At 42.9% G+C, this 18,499-nt stretch overlaps 2 protein-coding genes across 4 annotated transcripts; one reads left to right on the forward strand and one right to left on the reverse strand.

Moving 5' to 3' along the window:
* Nucleotides 1-2,313: 2,313 nt before the first annotated feature.
* Nucleotides 2,314-6,316, forward strand: LOC308078663 (uncharacterized protein). The gene is made up of 3 exons (XM_080419930.1): nucleotides 2,314-2,416; nucleotides 3,394-3,600; nucleotides 4,088-6,316. Exons 1-3 carry the CDS (start codon nucleotides 2,347-2,349, stop codon nucleotides 5,176-5,178), a joined length of 1,368 nt encoding a protein of 455 aa, XP_080276056.1. The 5' UTR covers nucleotides 2,314-2,346; the 3' UTR covers nucleotides 5,179-6,316.
* Nucleotides 6,317-6,711: 395 nt separating this feature from the next.
* Nucleotides 6,712-17,707, reverse strand: nudcd3 (NudC domain containing 3). Of its 3 annotated transcripts, none has more exons than XM_080418958.1 (7): nucleotides 17,348-17,707; nucleotides 15,016-15,141; nucleotides 13,737-13,978; nucleotides 12,996-13,128; nucleotides 11,799-11,942; nucleotides 10,645-10,833; nucleotides 6,712-9,450 (listed from the first exon to the last, which is right to left on the reverse strand). In XM_080418958.1, exons 1-7 carry the CDS (start codon nucleotides 17,543-17,545, stop codon nucleotides 9,340-9,342), a joined length of 1,143 nt encoding a protein of 380 aa, XP_080275084.1. In that variant the 5' UTR covers nucleotides 17,546-17,707; the 3' UTR covers nucleotides 6,712-9,339. The 3 variants fall into 3 exon arrangements, with proteins under 3 accessions (XP_080275084.1, XP_080275085.1, XP_080275086.1); XM_080418959.1 differs by lacking the exon at nucleotides 17,348-17,707 and adding an exon at nucleotides 16,502-16,515; XM_080418960.1 differs by lacking the exon at nucleotides 17,348-17,707 and adding an exon at nucleotides 16,367-16,380.
* Nucleotides 17,708-18,499: the final 792 nt, after the last annotated feature.

An 18,499-nucleotide genomic window follows, 5' to 3' on the forward strand; every position in this document is an offset into this window, starting at 1 on the left:
AAGTTCTAGCGGAACATAACAGCTTCCAACGAGTTGAAGAAAGTATTTAATTTGCCTCGGTTTTCATCCGGTTCCATAATATTTTGCATTAGAAGATGCAATTCAACATTTGACCAGTAGGGTAATCAGTAATGTTATCTCTACGGGCGCAACTCTTGGGCAATGTCTTAAAAACATGTAACCGGATGAAAACCGAGGCAAATTAAATACTTTCTTCAACTCGTTGGAAGCTGTTATGTTCCGCTAGAACTTAAAACATCTGAGAGAGTGGCGCAATTGCTTTGCTTTTTGGATACGATGTGCAGAAAGGGGTAAGAAACATGTAAAACTGGAAAATGTGCCAAAATGTCAACCGCAGCCGGCAGGAATTAAAGAGGGACCTCATCTCGGAGCTACTTAGCGGAGGGAGAGGTTCCGTAGGGGCTATGCTCAACCCGGAAAACCCCCCTACGTCCGCTGCCAGTACTGCTCCCGGTTTGGCTACAATGGGAAACATGGCCACAGGCTGACTGAATAAGCGATTTAAACGGGTAGTTTCGCTCCGTTCCTAAAATATTATGCTCCGAACCAAAGCTTAAACATCCGTGTGGTTTGGAATCTACCATTAGTTTTGGGATACGATGTATACAGAAGGGTAAACAGCGGAGCCTTGGCGGACGTTCACCCGATTCTGGATGAGAACGACATAGAACCTCATCTCGGCGCTGTATAGCGGAGTGATAGCCCTAGAATGTCTGTGATCTTACATACATTTCAAGTATTCCAAATACACAGTCATAGATAGCTCTCGGCGCCCTACTGTGTAGTGACGATCTGCGCGGCCATAAAAGTGCTCTAAACTCCGTCTGTACTCACCCAATAATTAATTCCTAAGAGTTGGAGTCATATTTTGTCCTCTAGTTTCATATCCATTTGAAAGTTCTGCCAGAAAACGTGTGTTTAGTCAAATATCTCCACTTTTCCACGAGTTGCACACGGGCGACTTTCTGTAGGGAGCTAGGGGGGGCGACTTGAGTGACGGACCGAATGTACCCAAACGGTCCATCACTCAAGTCGCCCGTTTTCTGGCAGAACTTTCAAATGGATATGAAACTAGAGGACAAAATATGACTCCAACTCTTAGGAATTAATTATTGGGTGAGTACAGACGGAGTTTAGAGCACTTTTATGGCCGCGCAGATCGCCACTACACAGTGGGGCTCCGAGAGCGATCTATGACTGTGTATTTGGAATACTTGAAATGTATGTAAGATCACAGACATTCTAGGGCTAGCGGAGTGAGAGGTTCTTTATGGAGCTACACAGATCCCATTAGAAAAATAAACACAAATAAATAAATAGGCATAGGAGATTTGAAATATTAAGTCAATTAAGATTGAATGTTCTAAATATACAATTGCCAAATACAGTGTGTGCATTAGATAAAGGCCATACAAACTCAAATGGGGTTAGGATAGGAAGCACGGTCACCAAAGAATTCGACCCAGGACAATTCGCCCAGCCGCGAATTTGAGTCAGCTCGACCCAAATCGACCGGGTCGAATTATCTTTATTATTATCGAATTATTAACCCCTAGAGGGTAGTAGAGTACAAGGTGACGGTGGTGAGGTCCTGAAGGTACAAGGTGCGTGCATTCAGACCCAGTTCTTCATCTCATAAACTAGCTGTCCTGACTTAAATATTACTCTGCATGTACTTCATCACTTTAACTGACACAACAAACTTTATATACAGGGGGCTGGCGGGCTATGTTAGTGCAGTGAGTGGCAGTTGGGGCAAACCATAGCGGGGCAAACGCAGTCCCCACAACATCATTTACGATTCTGTGCCTATCGGTACATAACTCGGACGGCACTTAGTCGACTAGGAGACCATCGGCCGGTCGTCGCGGGCACTCGCGCCTGGAGGCGCTCGGGCGCGACTCCTTGGCCTCAAGGTCTCCTGAGTCGGCGTGCCTCCGTCATGGTCCAAAACTATACTCTGTCTGTCTGTCTGTCCAAAACTATACTCTGTCTGTCTGTCTGTCTGTCTGTCTGTCTGTCTGTCTGTCTGTGTCTCTCTGTCTGTCTGTCTGTCTGTGTCTCTCTCTCTCTCTCGCGGTCCGGGTCGAAATGTCAGGTCCAAGCGGGTCAAGGGCGGGTCGAATCGTCCTGGGTCGAAATCTCTGGTGACCGGAAGCACAGGCTGTAAATCAACCAACGTCCTGCCTGCGTGCACCACCTGTTTAAAAATTGCACAAATGCAGGAGGCAAATAATCGCTGCACAGAGTTTATTGACGTGTGTGTGTGTGTGTGTGTGTGTGAAGCAGATGTCCAACAGTGATGGCTGTCTGTCCAGTCACAGCATGTCCCCTCAGTGCCACATGCCTCCCATCTTCACCCTGGAGGACGAGTACACTGAGACTGAGGCAGGCTGTGAGTAACCACACACAGACACACACTTGATTTTTCTCAACAAACGAAAACAGCCAGTTACAAAGTGCCTAGGCGGTAGAACATTGTTACATACAATACGGTTGACATACTTGTCAGACACAGCAGACATCAATCATGGATAAAGGAGACGACGCCTCCTCCAAATTGAGCGGCTTCCTATAATAGGGTTAGGGTAATCTCTCAAGAACAGATTCTGCACTGCGTTGGACAAACAGCAGAGGGCGCTGTTTTTCATTTTCAGTTGGCGATGGGTTCCCAGATTGGGGTTAGGGGTACTGAGCAGTACCTTGCTCACTGTTTGGCCCTCCTTTTGGAGAGGCCGGCCATTTGAAGAACCCTCACAACCAACTTCTGCACGTGCCCTAGGCCAGTGGATCTCAAACCTTTTCATGTCAGGGAATCCCAAATTGACACATTAGCCCGCGGACCCCTATTTGAAAAGATATGCCAGCAAGGGAAGATTTCTACGGCTCTAGCAGTGATTCTCAACCATTTAAATTTCAAGGACCCCCAGTTTGACATGCATTAGGGCTACGGACCCCCATTTAATGGCATTTCTATCTCTGGGACCCCAATTTATATTGTAAAATCAATGTTAATGTAACTCTGAGAGAGTACAAACTAACGGGTCCATTTGGTTCCATTTGTACTCTCTCAGAATTACAGACCCATAAGGGTCCATTTGGTTCCTAACTACCCATCATTTAGCTGGGGACCCCCTGGAACTCCGTCAAGGACCCCTGTGGGTCCCCGGACCCCACTTTGAGAACCAATGCCCTAGGCCACCAAAGATAAAAACGAATAGTTTTTTAACACACACACACACACACACACGCACACGCACACGCACACGCACACACACACGCCGATCGTTACAAAACAAATCAATAAGTCAGAGAATCAATCTGATGCAATCATAAAACACACTGACGTTACCTCTTCTCTCCTCCTCCTAGATCTCTCACTCCATCCTGTGTGTAAAGAGGAGGTTTCCCCTGAACACCAGGAGAGGAGCCCCAGTCTGGTCCAGGTGAAACTAGAACCTCCACAGATGAAAGAGGAACAGCAGGAGGAGCTACTTCAAAGTCCGGAGGATTCTGATGGGTCGACATTGACATTACATAGACTTGGATCCAGATATGTTCACCGAATGGAATATGGAGGTAGATCTCTATCTTTCTGTATCTGTAGAGCTGATATTCTGTTACATTACATTACGGTCATTTAGCAGACGCTTTTATCCAAAGTGACTTACAATAGGTGCATTCAACATAGGTAGGCAAGAAAACGACTAATCACCATAAGTCTTAAGTGCATTCTCTTCTAAAACAAGCAACTAAGAGTATACCTAGAGAGGTAAAAGTGCAATATATCAGCTACCTACTTCTTAAACAGATGAGGAAAATAGGAAAATCAAAGGAGCAAGAGCTAAAACAAATAAGTGTATCAAGTAAACAAGATCCAATAAAACAAGAGCTCGTACAAATAATTGACAACAAGTAGGCAAGGCTAAGAGCTCTTCATTCTATGTAGCAGTCTTATCCATTCGCTTTTTTCAAATAACTATTCTAAATGGTACCCTCTGTAGGTTAAACACTATAGATGGGAAAACACATTAAATAGTTAACACTCATTTTATCTTTTGTCTAGAATTCCCGCACCTCCCCGTGTGTAAAGAAGAGGTTTCCTATGAACAAGAGGAGAGGAACTCCAGTCTGGTCCAGGAGGAAGCAGAACCTCTACAGATTAAAGAGGAACAGGAAGAGGAGCTTGTTCAAAGACCAGAGGAGGCTGCTGGCTCAACGTTGCTGACATCACTAGCAGTGAAAAGTGACGATGATGATGAAAACAGAGACCCAGAGCCTCTAGCCAGCACCTCAACTGAACACATGAAAACACAAGCTTATATAGAGTACTGGGTCCCATCACAACCAGCTAGTGATGACCAGCTCCTCTCTTCACACTGTTCTGAATCTGACACTGATGACAGCGATGACTGGGAGGAGACCAGGGACGATCGGTCAGCTTTAAACAAACCAAGCTCACTTCAGACAGACAACATGGAAGGACAACGCTCGTCTTTGAGCAACAAGCTGTCCCGGGACTCAACGTCATCGAAACAAACTCCACCCGCGAGCGGCCAGACGGAGAACAAAAGCTACTGCTGTACGGAGTGTGGCAAATTCTTTATTTACATGTGTCACCTGAAACGACACATGAGGGTTCATACGGGAGAAAAACCCTTCGCTTGCACCGAGTGTAGCCAAGTCTTTGGTTACAAGAGTCACCTGAAACGACACATGAGCACTCATACAGGTGAAAAACTCTTTACCTGTACCGAGTGTGGTAAGGTTTCTGTTTACATGAGTCACCTGAAAGAACACATGAGGACTCATACGGGCGAAAAGCCCTTTACCTGCACCGAGTGTGGCAAACTCTTTGGTTACATGAGTCATCTGAAACGACACATGAGTACTCATACAGGTGAGCAACGCTGTACTTGTACCGAGTGTGGCAAAGTCTTTAGTGAAACGGGTGATCTGAAGCAACACATGAGGTCTCATACAGGTTTAAAAACCTTTACTTCTACAGTTAATAGCAAAGGCTTTGGTTTAATATTCCATCATACCGGTGATAAACCTTTCATTTGTACAGTTTGTGAAAAGATCTTCTCACAACATAGAAATCTGAAGAAGCACATGAACAGAGTCCATCCACCAGGACTCATACAGGGGAATTAAAAACCTTAAGTTGGTAGTTTGTGGCAAATACTTTGGTTTAAAATGCATGTAAGAGCCATTTGAGCCATGTTTTCTATTTGATGACGTCACCGCAGGGCGTGGTCAATGCCAAGGTTGCCACGGTATTTAACCAGGTCTGAAATCAAGGGCAGGTGTTGCTGATGGGAGGCAAACTGTTTTCTGACTGTGTTAACAGGGCTGTTGGTTTAGCCGCCGTGCGTTTAAGTGTTTATGTTTAATCTTATTTATGCATTTGTATGCTAAAGTGATTGGCACGACTAAGCTACTAAGAAATAAAGTGTTTATGAATGAACTTTACGGGCGGTTTGGACATCAGTCTTTTGAGCACACGTCGAAACAAACCCTAGCCGTCGGCAACCACTAGTGCCCAAAAGTATTGGACTTTTGACATTACAATGCATCTCTTAGATTGCCTATCTTCATATAATTGAAGATGGGCATAACATGATACCACTTCTGTCTATTTTATTTTTTACGGCTTGTCTTTACCTTATACTGTGACAGATCTACTTTTTAACCACTTGTTGTAGCTGATCTACAAGCTCACATTATTGTGAGCTTTTTTTTTGCCAAATAATCATCTATTTCTGTTGACTGTTGACCTATTATGCTGTGCCCAGAATAAGGACGCCAGGGTTCATGTGGTTAAGTGACTGTAGTTGAATTGGAACACACACAGGAACACAGAAACACATGTGGAGGTCATATACTGTACACAGAGAAGAGAGAGTGTCAGATGATGTATTGAATTAAAACATATTATTATAACTTCTTCATGAGCCTCAGACCACCATGCACAGTGTCTAGTGTCTGCTGGGGAAGCTTAAAGCTCAGTAACATTGGACTCTGTAGCAGTGAAACAGTCTGACAGAGAACGTCACTGGTCTGAAAGCCTGTTACTGTAACCATGGATGCATTACTGTAAAAGAAAAAATAATAATCACGAATGTATTAAAGAACCACAAAACGTGTAGCCCCATGGTATCAACCACATTTTAACAAAACATGACCTAAAACACATGAATTCCGCCCAAAACAAAAAAAAACATTCTCCAACAAATAACTAAGTCAAAGCAGTAATGAATGTAAGCCACTAGAGGGCAGAATCACCCCAGAGATTATTAGTCTATGAAGAAAACAATTCTGTTTCCCTGATACATTGTCTCTTTCCATCAAAACCAGTAGAAAGTTTCGACTTGTGATACCATTGATACCAGTGTTGCTGTAAACTATTATATGTGTATTATTAATTCATCTCATAATTTAATTGAACAAGGGTCTACTTTAGAGGAGCTGATCATTTCAGGTCTCTTTAAGTTTGTTTTCTTTTTTTGTCTCCTCCTTTTAATCTTAAATCAAGGCATTCACACGAGTATTAAAAAAATAAAGGAAGGAAATAATGTAAATACAATTTTAGACAGACTTGCCCTTTAATATGTTCGTGCGGGAACCGGTGGAAACAGGGATACTGATACTATTAAAATAATAATAATGAAATACATGTCCGGCACCATCCTTACACACAACTGTTTATTATTTTTTTGCACACATGATGCATACATTATGGAAAATGAAGATAAAAGAAATTAAAAAATAAACATTGAAAACATAAAAGAGTTTCCGCACACTCGTAGCTGTCCATGTCAATTCCTTCAAACGTTGGTGTCATTTCTTTTCTCTTGACCCGAATAAAATCGACAGCTATGAGCTATGTGCAGCGACTCTTCAATGATTTTAGTTGTCTTTAGTTGGCTGGCACCTCTAAAGCACTGGTTCTCAAACTTCTTCATGTTAAGGACCCCCACATTGACACTTATTAGCCAGGGACCCCCATAAGAGAAGATTTTTACGGCTTTAAGCAGTCAATTCTCAACTATTTTAATTTCAAGGACATGCATTAGTCTACGGACCCCCAACTCTGATTCTGGGACCCCAATTTATATTGTAAAATCAATGTTGATTTAACTCTGAGAGTGTACAAATGGAACCAAATGGACCCGTTAGGTTCTCAAACCTTTTCATGTCAAGGACCCCCATCTGAGAATATTTTGTACCACGGACCCCCCCATACAAGACCTGTGTCTGCTATATTAACTCACTGTATTGGGGACCCCCTGGAACCCCCTCAAGGACCACTGGGGGTCCCTAGGAGACCCACATTGAGAACCACTGCTTTAAAAGGACTGGTGTGCAACAACTTTGCAACACACATGACATAATAAACTTTTATTTATAGCTCCTTTCTAAAACAGCGTTTACAGTGCTTTAAAAAACATGAACACAGGCAGAATGTCTGAGCTTGTTCTCAGCTGTTTTAGAAAACACAATTTTAAGCTATTTTAGAAGAAGAAGAAAAACCCGCCTATGACGCGCAAAATGTGGACGTAAATTGTAACCAACGCAACCAGACAGAGGCGGTAAAACAGCATGAGACAGCAAGAAATGAAAATAAAAGACAATACTTATCCAGGGAGCGACATTTCACTGATGAGCTCCAGGCAGTACTATTCAACCAGTACGATCCAGTGGTTCTCAAAGTGGGGTCCTTGAGGATGTTCCAGGGGGTCCCCAGCAAAATGAGTTTATAATATAGCATCAAAAACTATTTAACCCTATGCACTGGCTATTTGAAAATATATATTTGTTGTCATTAAAAAAAACATTTTAAAGTTTGTATGAGGGTCCCTGGCACAAATCATTATCACATGGGGGGGGGGGGGGGGGTCCTCGGCCGAACACTTAATTTGACATGAAAACGCTTGAGAACCAGTGACCACTGTACTAGATGGATTAAAATAATGTTTATTCATTGACATAAGTTCCAGAATGCAGCTTTAAAAGCTGTGAGCCAAGACCTTCTTCTCAGGTAAGAGGACTGTTTCACCTGGCTTAGCTTTAGACTCTTAAACTAAATGGTCAACAACAAGGAGTATCAGTCAGAAAAGGTCATAGTGGTTATTTTACCCTCCTTTGATGTTTGTTTTCTTATTAGTTTTTATTTGATATTAATTATACATTTGTACTTTTTTTATCTGTAATCTAGTCCATGACGTTGCTGTAATCGTCATCTGGTTTTCTGTAAAGCACTTTGCAAACGCCGTTTCAAAAAGCGCTACACGAATGGAGAGTCGATATATAAAAGCTGTATTCATCATGAATTAATCTCACGGACGTAATCCCTCTCTCAGTAGGCGTGGCGCGGCAGACACCGCAATACAAACAATAACAGTCTGAAACAATCGTACTGTGACTTCTTTGAACAGAAACGCAAAAATGCTTTTTGATCACAAGTTCCTCTTAACTCATTAAGACCAGGAACGCATCGGTCGCATCGTCATTTTAAGATCTGCTATTTTTTGAGTCTGAGAACCACTGATGTTTTAGCAACATCATTTATTTTTTTTCAAAAAAGAAACTGTTAGGATTTAGAAGACATTTGTAGAATCCCCCAGAAGCAAAGATTTGAGCACAAATGTTCATGATTTTTCAAAAGAATAGCAGATCTACAAGCTCATAGCGCGGCACAGAGCTTGTAGATCTGCTATTTTTGAATAGCCCAAAGAAATCTTAGACAGAAATGACACAAATGCGTTTTCCGGTCTTAATGGGTTAAACTAAACGTGTTTCGAGCCCCTTCCTCTCTGAATGTATCAATCCAAACAATAATAAATCTTCACTGCCGGGTGGAAACCTTGTATTGACCAAAACCTCCTCGATGCTCACAACGCATCGATCTACAAGCTCACAACAACCTGTAGATCTGCTATTTTCACTACTTTCGTGCAACACTCTTGTATGATAGGAGATAGGATGGGAGATTAATTTAGAGAGATAGCTGAAATACGGAGATAGGAGGTTTCTAACCCGACAGTGATGACGACGTTCATACTGGTACAGGCGGGTCAGCCCCTGCCATCCCCCTGTAAACTAAACCCCCTTGGGTTTGCATTTTGGCTTGGTTTGTACGGCGTATAAATATGCGTATACTCGTTTAGACGCCGAAAACAGCCCCGTCTACGAGCTCATCACGACTCGTTGTGAGCTGGTAGACGCGGCTGTCATCTTCTGGAACGCCTGTGTCATCATCCAACGAGAAAAGTAATACCAAAAAAAAGAAATAACGGGGGGGGGGGGGGGGCTTTAGAATTGTACGGCGCTGGGCGGGATGTCGAACATGGTGGGGTCAAACTGCTGGCCCCGGAACGGCGAGCCTTCTGCGTCCCAGCCTTTCTTCAGCATCTCGTGCACCTTCTGTGAAGTGAAGACACACACAACAGATCAGAGGGTGATGATGATGATCAGGGTCTCCTGGGTTTTTTTCCAAGAAATTATTTTTTCCATGACCGTACAGAACATACCAAACTATACATGGTATAGTTAGTAGATGTTAGTGTTATAATATCACGTTGTAACATATACTGTGTGATAAGACAGACAGACAGACAGACAGACAGACAGACAGACAGACAGACAGACAGACAGAACCAGAATTTCCCACGCTGGATTAACTCACTGAGTGCCATTGACGTGTTTGATGTGTTTTACCGCAATGGCGCTGGGTGCCAATGACGTGTTTGACGTGTTTTTGAAATAATATGAAGAAAAAAAACATTCAGAACACAAGATATCATCATTCGAAGATTTGCTGCTCCATTCACTTCTTGTTTAACTTATTACTGAAAGAAGGCTGTATCTCGGCTCCTGAGCACTTTTTTTTTTACTATGTATTTTTGGCTGGCACAGTTCGCAATAATGTTTTTAGTTAATAAGGTCTCCAAAGAAAAAATTCTGTTGTCAGCATAGCAGTGTTGATTTCGTTGACTAAAACTATGACGAAAAATGGCACTTACAAAAAATAAATAAAAAATAAATAAAAAATAAGCCTTCATGACTAAAACTATGACTAAATATACTGACAATTTCGAGAACAAATAAAACCTAGACTAAAATGTTTGGGAGGGACTGGTGGAGAAGAGATCCAGTAGAACTAAGACACGGTAAAGGTGCACGCAGGTGTCACAGACCCAACATAGTTGATCTTCATCGAAATGATCTTCACTTACTGTAGCTGCATGCCGAAAATAGCTCACAACACGTCGCGCTGCGCCGCGTTGTGAGCTATTTTCGGCATGCAGCTACAGTAAGTGAAAATCATTTCGATGCCGTCACGGTCGGCTAAATCAACTGTAGATTTAGTTGACCAAACTAAGTCGACTAACTAGACTAAAAGAAAAAAAATCTGATGACTCAAATATGACTAAAATAAAACAATTTTGTCAAAATCAACACCGCATCATAGATGATGTTAAAATAGGCTATGAATTGAAAGAAAACTACCATCTCTGATTAGTAAAATCAAGACCTTTTTTGCTGTTTGTGCTTTCACTCTGTTAGCCACTCTGTTTCTGTTTCCAACACGGTTTCACAGTATAATGAGGTCCTCACCATCTCATGGCTCTGAGGCTTGCCCTGAAGCTTCTGGTTGTAGTCAAAGGTCAGTCTGTCCAGGACGGCGTGCTCGTCTTCTCCCACCGTGGCCATGGAGCGCTCACGGTTGATCTGCTGGATGTCGATCTCTGGTTCTCCTTTCAGTAACGCACTCCACCACACCTCTCCTACCTTACTGAGCGTTAGCTGGAAACAAACGCACGCACGCACGCACACGCACACACACACACACACACACACACACACACACTAAAATAAATGTCTAAGTCAGGGGTCTTCAAGGTTTTTCAGGCCAAGGACCCCTTAACTGAGAGAGAGATGAAGCAGGGACCCCCACTACATGTTGAATAAAATTGTGTTGCAGATTAAACATTTTCATCGATAGCTTCATGGACTTGTTTGACAGCACTGTCAATGTGTTGAGTTGAGTTGGATTCATGATAAAAGCGTATTTTCAGACAGTTAACCAAACCGCTTTGCCGAAAATAACAGATCTACAAGCTCACAACGCCTCGCAGCGCGTCAGATTGGGGATGCTAGGGTTCAAGAGGTTAATGTAAAAAAATATCCCATCACAGAAAGATTTGGCGGCCCCCCTGTAGTAACTCTGAGGACCCCCTAGGGGTCCCGGAGCCCCTGTTAGTATGGTGTTTGTGTAGTCTCTCTGAGCGAGCCGCCAGGCGAGCGAGTGCCCACGGCGAGCAGCCGATGGCCTTCCAAGTTGACAAGCGCCATGTTATCACCTGTATCAAAGCTCATATTTTAAGGCTACAGTCTTTAGGACTGTTGGGTCTCTGCTCTACTGTACATGTCTTGAGACATGTCTTGAGACAACTTGTTGTGATTTGACACTTTAATAAAATTGAATTGAAATTTAGTAGAAATATATTACATTTATTCTCTTCCTACTTCTCCCGCCGACAGGTGCCCCCCCCCCCCCCCCCAGCCCGTATGATTATATGTAGTGACAAATATCACCCTCCCCGCCCTCCCTCCCCCGAACACGGGCCAATTGTGTTTGTGTAGATCCGAACCGCAAGACTCTGCGGTGGGGGGGACAGCTATGACAAACTTCTTATCAGCCTGTAGGAAATGTAATGCAAAACTCCCTGGTTTTCCAAAAGTACTATCTGTACCATAAAGGTACTCACAACCACACAGCGTCCAGGCTCCAGGTTCCACAGTGACTCTTCGGGGTTGATCTTGTGCGTCAGCTCCCCCTCCACCAACACGTTCTCCTCTGCTCCGTCCTTCAGACAGACACGCACGCTGCTGCTCTGCAGGTTCACCACCACCTGACGACCGTTACAACATGGATGAATACAAACTCATTTTGCATCGCGACAATCAAGGATTTCATGTGTTATCAAAAGATATTAGTATCTCACAATTTAGGCGTTTGGCAGATGCTCTTAACCCATTGAGACCTGGAACGCATCTGTGTCACTTTTTGATTTGAGCTAAAGAAAGCATTATTTTACACTTTGGCTATTCAAAAATAGCAGATCTACAAGCTCATAGCGCGGCACCGAGTGCCGCGCTACGAGCTTGTAGAGCTGCTATTTTTTGCTATTTTTTTTTGCTATTTTTTTATCTGCTATTTTTTTAAAACCGTGAAAATGTGCAAATCTTTGAATATATATTGTTTTAAAGCGAACATTTTTAACTCAAATCTTTGCTTCTGGGGGGTCCCTGGAACAACATATTTTGAGATGGGGGTCGGCGGCCAAATACATATCATTTTGGGGGTCCTTGACATGAAAAAGTTTGAGCACCACTGATATAGAAACATATGTTTTTTTTCAGAAAACTGTTACTGGAATTAGAAGACATTTGTAGAATCGTCTTCAGGTCTTAATGGGTTAATCCAGAGCGATTTACAGTAAGCAAGGTAAACACAAGGTACTGTAATACATCAACAAATGCATAGAAATAGTACTCTTGGTTCATAGGTAAACCAAGAACCTATCACCAGTGTAAACAGTATAATATCAACAACAACAAAACATCTGTACATTGAAACTATACACACACTATAGGATGCCAGGTCTACAGATGAACCTGCCATCTGTCTACATATTAACATGCTATCTAAATGACATTTTAGCCTTTGCATAAGCCTGCAAGGTCGTCAAGGCTAGGCTACGGTGGAGCCTGGAGAGGTGAGTCTTCAAGTATCTCAAGCAAGTAAAGTCTGATTCATCTTAGGTTGCACACCAGTGTTTTACACGCAAAGACAAGACGATCTACAGTACAAGCTCACAATGCGTTGCAATGTATGCAACATAACCAAGTATAAATCAGGCTTAAAGTCCTGGAGAACAGCTTTGTGACGTGTCTTTATTCACCTGTTTGCCTTTGACGACGGTTTTAGGGACGTTGACACGGACTTCCACGTCGGTGTAGTCTTGAGACCAGGTGTAGTTTTCCCTCACTGCACCATTATAACTCTCTGGGTCCGACTGAAACTTCTCCTGACCCCTGAAACAAAACATAACAAAACAGATGCACAGAACCTCACTTTAAAAACAATTATAAACTAAATCACAACCATGTTGGAAATCTCTCCTCAGTCAGCTGGTCAGCTAACTGGTCATCTGGCTCTTGACGAGGTGGCGACTATAGATTATTTCATTTTTATAATACTGCACTTAGCTTCAATTCAAAACATTTAGCAGTCATTCTTGGTGTGAAAGGCCCCTTAGCCCTAGACGATACCAGTAAACCTACGTAGATGCACTGCGGCACGACAGCTTAGCTAACAACACTGTAGAGCTCAAGACCCTGACGCTAGAGAGGAGAGTGTGGAGAGCAGCGATTCAGGAGTCCCGAGTTGGTGTTGGCTAGAACACACTCTCGCATTGCAATGTTGCTACATTTACAGAAATATTTATTGACATGCACTCTATATTTGTTTTGTTTTTTGTCGCATTCCATACCGGTCCGCTGGTCATCAAATTATTGTCTTAGGAATTTTTTGGGTGAACCACCCCTTTAATCCACCAACATATATAAATCCTCCAACCATAAAAACATACACAACACACACACACACACACACACAGCATTTACAACATAAGCCTACTAACGCGTCTGCTGATGTGTTGGCGCTGGCTGCAGGCGTCTGGTCTCTCTGTGACGTCTGGAGGACAGGAGCACTGCTGCTGGGGGGGAGGAGCTGAGGGCCGGATGAGGAGGAGGAGGAGGATGGGGAGGAGGATGAGGAGGATTCCATGGCCTTGGCGGAGGAGGTAAAGGCCTCTGTCTTGCGGGCAGCCACAGCAGGAGCACTCTGGTGGTCCGACGACGATGACGTCTCCCCTGCCTCCTTCTAGGGATGGGACGATAATCATTATTATCCATGATTTTGAACGTCTTATCCATGCTTTTATCTCAACCCGACTAGACTACTGTAATGCACTTTATGTTGGCATTAGCCAAGCCTGCTTGTCACGACTACAGTTAGTCTAAAACGCGGCCGCTCGCCTCTTAACAGGGGCATGGAAATATGATCACATCTCCCCTATCCTTGCCTCCCTACACTGGCTCCCTGTTCGTTACAGGATTCAGTTTAAGACTTTAATGTTTGTCTTTAAGTCTTTAAATGGGCTGGCACCATTGTACATATCCGAACTTCTACCTCACAAAAACGCTACAAGGGTCTTGAGGTCTACTGACCAGTCACTCCTTAAGGTCCCAGCAACAAAGTTGAAAACACGGGGAGATAGATCATTTTCCTCCATAGCGCCCACATTGTGGAACGAGCCGCCACCCCATGTTAGAGTGTCTCAAACCCTGCCTGTGTTTAAATCACGTTTGAAAACTTCACTTGTTCTCCTTGGCGTTTGAAAATTCAGATTGAGAAGCTGCTGCTTCCCCAGGCATTGTGTCAAATGTTCTCTTGTTTATTGTGTGTGTTCTCTTGTTTATTTTAGTATTTTATTGAGTGTACAGCACTTTGGTTCAACACTTTTGTTTTTAAATGTGCTCTATAAATAAAGTGATTGGATTGGATTATCGTTTATCGTGATAAGAAACGCTCACAATAATCGGAGATTCTAAGTTATCGTGAAATTGTCCTCTATCATACACTAGGATGAATTAGCTTTTGTTGAGCTGCATATTCAGTACAACTTCCAAAAATAGCAGATCTACAAGCTCACAACGCGTTGTAGATCGGCTATTTTTGGCAAACGCCCCCCCCACCCCCAGAATAGGGATGCTGGGGGTTCAAGTGGTTAACAACAAAAGTGGCATTTTAAGTTTTAAGCATATTTTGATTATCGCGATAATATTGTTAATCGCAATTATTTTTGCCGCAATAACCGTGGCGTGTAGTTTTCATAATATGGTCCCATCCATCCCTACCTCCTTCTGCTGTGGAGTCTCCACCTCCACCTCCTGAATGGCTGCAGGAGGGACAGCTCTGGTCTCCTCCTCTCTCTGCTGTCTCTCTCTGTCCTGTTCCGCCAGCCGCTCAAACAACTTGAATGTCTGGAGGAAAGAAAACAAAACACAAGCCAGAAAGATTTCACCTAAACTTAAGGTTTTATGGCAGTGACATCCTAACAGCAGTGTTCATTTATACATGTGTAGTGTACAAAGAAAAAGAGCTCAACAGGACCTAGATAAGTCTTCTGTATAACTGACACTGTGGAAGCCAACCCAGGGCAAAGCCAGGAAAGGCTCACAACACCTCGCGCTGCGAGGCGTTGTGAGCTTGTAGATCGGTTAATTTTGGCAAAGAGGTTTGGTGTAGGGGGAAAAAAAGAGCAGAACCAAGTACAGGGTGAAAGGACAGGTTTACTAAGTATTGAGGGTTCAAGTGGCTAAAAGTCTGAAAATACACATGAATCCAACACTGATCACAGTGCTGTGAAAGAGGTCTATAAAGCTATCTATGAAATCTATGTCAACGTTTAATCTGCTACACAATTGTATACAATATGTAGTGGGCGGGTCCCTGCTTCATCTCTCTCTCAGCTAGGGGGTCCTTGGGCTGAAAAACGTTGAAGACCACATATTTAGACAGATGCTAGGTTCATTGTTTACCTGGTTGGTATCCTAGGCTATAGTTTCAATGTAAATATTATTGTTTTTGATAGTAATTGTTAGTTTAGAGTCTAAACTAACAATTACAGTCTAAACTTTAGACTCTGGCCATGATGGTCTATGGACCGTAGACTGCACTACACCGTCTGCATTTGATGTGTTTACCTTGCTTACTGTATACGTCTCTCTGGTTAAGATGTAAATCGTAACACCGGGGCTGTTTGTTTACTGTGTAGCCAAAAGGTTCAACATCAGAACAATGGGTTCTAAAGTAAAGTGCACCTTGATGACCATGCTCTGTGCCAACATAGATTTTACAGGGTTCTAAAAGCTTCTAAAGGGTTATTCAGGGTTCTAAAAGCTTCTAAAGGGTTATTCAGGGTTCTAAAAGCTTCTAAAGGGGTTATTCAGGGTTCTAAAAGCTTCTAAAGGGTTATTCAGGGTTCTTAAGTGCAGCTTGAGGACCATGCTCCCTGCCACCCTGGGTTATAAAAAGGGTTCTAAAGTGCACTTTAAGGACCATGCTCTGTGCCACCCCGGGTTATCCAGGGTTTTTAAGTCTAATAAAGGGTTCTAAAGCCCACCTTGAGAACCAGGCTCTGGGCCACCCTGGGTTCTAAATGGTTATAGGGGGTTCTAGGGAGTTCTAAAGGGTGATAAAGTCCACCTTAAGCACCATGCTCTGGGGGTTCTAAATGGTTGTACAGGGTTCTAAAGGGTTATAGTGGGTTATACAGGGTTCTAAAGGGTTATACAGGGTTATAGTGGGTTATACAGGGTTCTAAAGTGTCATAAAGCCCACCTTCAGCACCATGCTCTGGGTTCTAAAGGGTGATAAAGTCCACCTTAAGCACCATGCACTGGGTTCTAAAGGGTGATAAAGTCCACCTTAAGCACCATGCACTGGGTTCTAAAGGGTGATAAAGTCCACCTTAAGCACCATGCTCTGGGTTCTAAAAGGTTATACAGGGCTCTAAAGGGTTATACCGGGTTCTAGGAGGTTCTAAAGTGTCATACAGCCCACCTTAAGCACCATGCGCTGGGTTCTAAAAAGGGTGATAAAGTCCACCTTAGGCACCATGCTCTGGGTTCTAAAGGGTTATACAGGGTTCTAAAGTGTCATGAAGCCCACCTTCAGCACCATGCTCTGGGTTCTAAAGGGTGATAAAGTCCACCTTAAGCACCATGCACTGGGTTCTAAAGGGTGATAAAGTCCACCTTAAGCACCATGCACTGGGTTCTAAAGGGTGATAAAGTCCACCTTAAGCACCATGCACTGGGTTCTAAAGGGTGATAAAGTCCACCTTAAGCACCATGCACTGGGTTCTAAAGGGTGATAAAGTCCACCTTAAGCACCATGCACTGGGTTCTAAAGGGTGATAAAGTCCACCTTAAGCACCATGCTCTGGGTTCTAAATGGTTGTACAGGGTTCTAAAGGGTTATAGTGGGTTATACAGGGTTCTAAAGGGCTATACAGGGTTATAGTGGGTTCTAACGGGCTATACAGGGTTCTAAAGAGTTCTAGGAGGTTCTAAAGTGTCATAAAGCCCACCTTCAGCACCATGCTCTGGGTTCTAAAAGGTTATACAGGGTTCTAAAGGGTTATATACAGGGTTCTAGGAGGTTCTAAAGTGTGATAAAGCCCACCTTCAGCACCATGCTCTGGGCCGCCCCTGGGGGGAACCCCATACGGTCGGTGGGTCGGGCCAGAAGGCGGTAGAAGTCGGTCTTTCTGTACAGAAAGCCGAAGTAAACCTGCAGGAAGTCCTGGATGTTCCCGACGTGCTGCAGCACGCCGAGCAGAGCGTGGTCATACATCTCTGTCTGAGGAGGACCCGACGCCATTGTTGTAGTTCTGTAGTCCTCTACCGATAAACACGCGTTATGATGGAGTCTGTGTCCGTAACGATGTGGAAAAGCCGGTGAATTAAAGTATAGTTTAAGAGATAAAACTAGCAGGACGTGCTAAGTAATGATAGCATAACAGACCAGCAGCCAGAGCCCGGGTTGGGTTGCCAGGTGTTGTGAGAGATACAAGTAAACCCTGCGTGTTGAAAGCAGAGACCAAAACAAAGCACGCTCGCAAGACAAGTGGTGGAAAAAAGCAGTGGTGGAAAGTAACTAAGTACATTTACTTAAGTACTGTACTTAAGTACAATTTTGAGGTATTTGTACTTTATTTGAGTATTTCCAATTTCCAATACTTTTACTTCTACTCCACTACATATCAGAGGCAAATATTGTACTTTTACTCCACTACAATTATTTGAGAACTTTAGTTACTAGTTACTTTTCATATATAAATTATTATATTATGAAACATACTTTAATCACTTTAGCCCTATTTTATACCTAGGCTGTTTGAAAATAGCCGATCTACAAGCTCACAACGCGTCGCATTGCGACGCGTTGTGAGCTTGTAGATCGGCTATTTTCAAATATTTTAGTACTTTTACTTTTACTTTTGGTACTTTAAGTACATTTTGATGCCAATACTTTTGTACTTTTATTCAAGTACATTTTTAATTCTGGACTTTTACTTGTAACAGAGTATTTCTACATTGCAGTATTAGTACTTTTACTTAAGTAAAATATTTGAGTACTTTTTCCACCACTGGAAAAAAGTACTCATTTATTTTTTTTACTTGAGTACAGTACTTGAGTACATACTTAGTTACACCACTGCTTAACATAATGTTTGAAAAGGTTCAGTGTATCACTTCAAAGTGAGCCTGGAAGTGATTAGAAGTTGTTTATGTTTATGAAAAGTCAGAGACTAAAATGATTCTATATTTATTT

The sequence above is a fragment of the Gymnoscopelus braueri genome, assembly GCF_963280865.1.
Source record: "Gymnoscopelus braueri genome assembly, chromosome: 22".
Taxonomy (NCBI): Eukaryota; Metazoa; Chordata; class Actinopteri; order Myctophiformes; family Myctophidae; genus Gymnoscopelus; species Gymnoscopelus braueri.

Coding starts and splice junctions, on each gene's coding strand:
- LOC308078663 (XM_080419930.1), top strand. CDS start 2,347: ATGTCCCCTCAGTGCCACATGCCTCCCATCTTCACCCTGGAGGACGAG. Junction 2,417..3,393: donor CACTGAGACTGAGGCAGGCT/GTGAGTAACCAC, acceptor TCCTCCTCCTAG/ATCTCTCACTCCATCCTGTG. Junction 3,601..4,087: donor TCACCGAATGGAATATGGAG/GTAGATCTCTAT, acceptor TCTTTTGTCTAG/AATTCCCGCACCTCCCCGTG.
- nudcd3 (XM_080418958.1), bottom strand. CDS start 17,545: ATGGCGTCGGGTCCTCCTCAGACAGAGATGTATGACCACGCTCTGCTC. Junction 13,129..13,736: donor GCCAACACATCAGCAGACGC/GTTAGTAGGCTT, acceptor GTTTTGTTTCAG/GGGTCAGGAGAAGTTTCAGT. Junction 10,834..11,798: donor AGCCTGGACGCTGTGTGGTT/GTGAGTACCTTT, acceptor GTTTGTTTCCAG/CTAACGCTCAGTAAGGTAGG.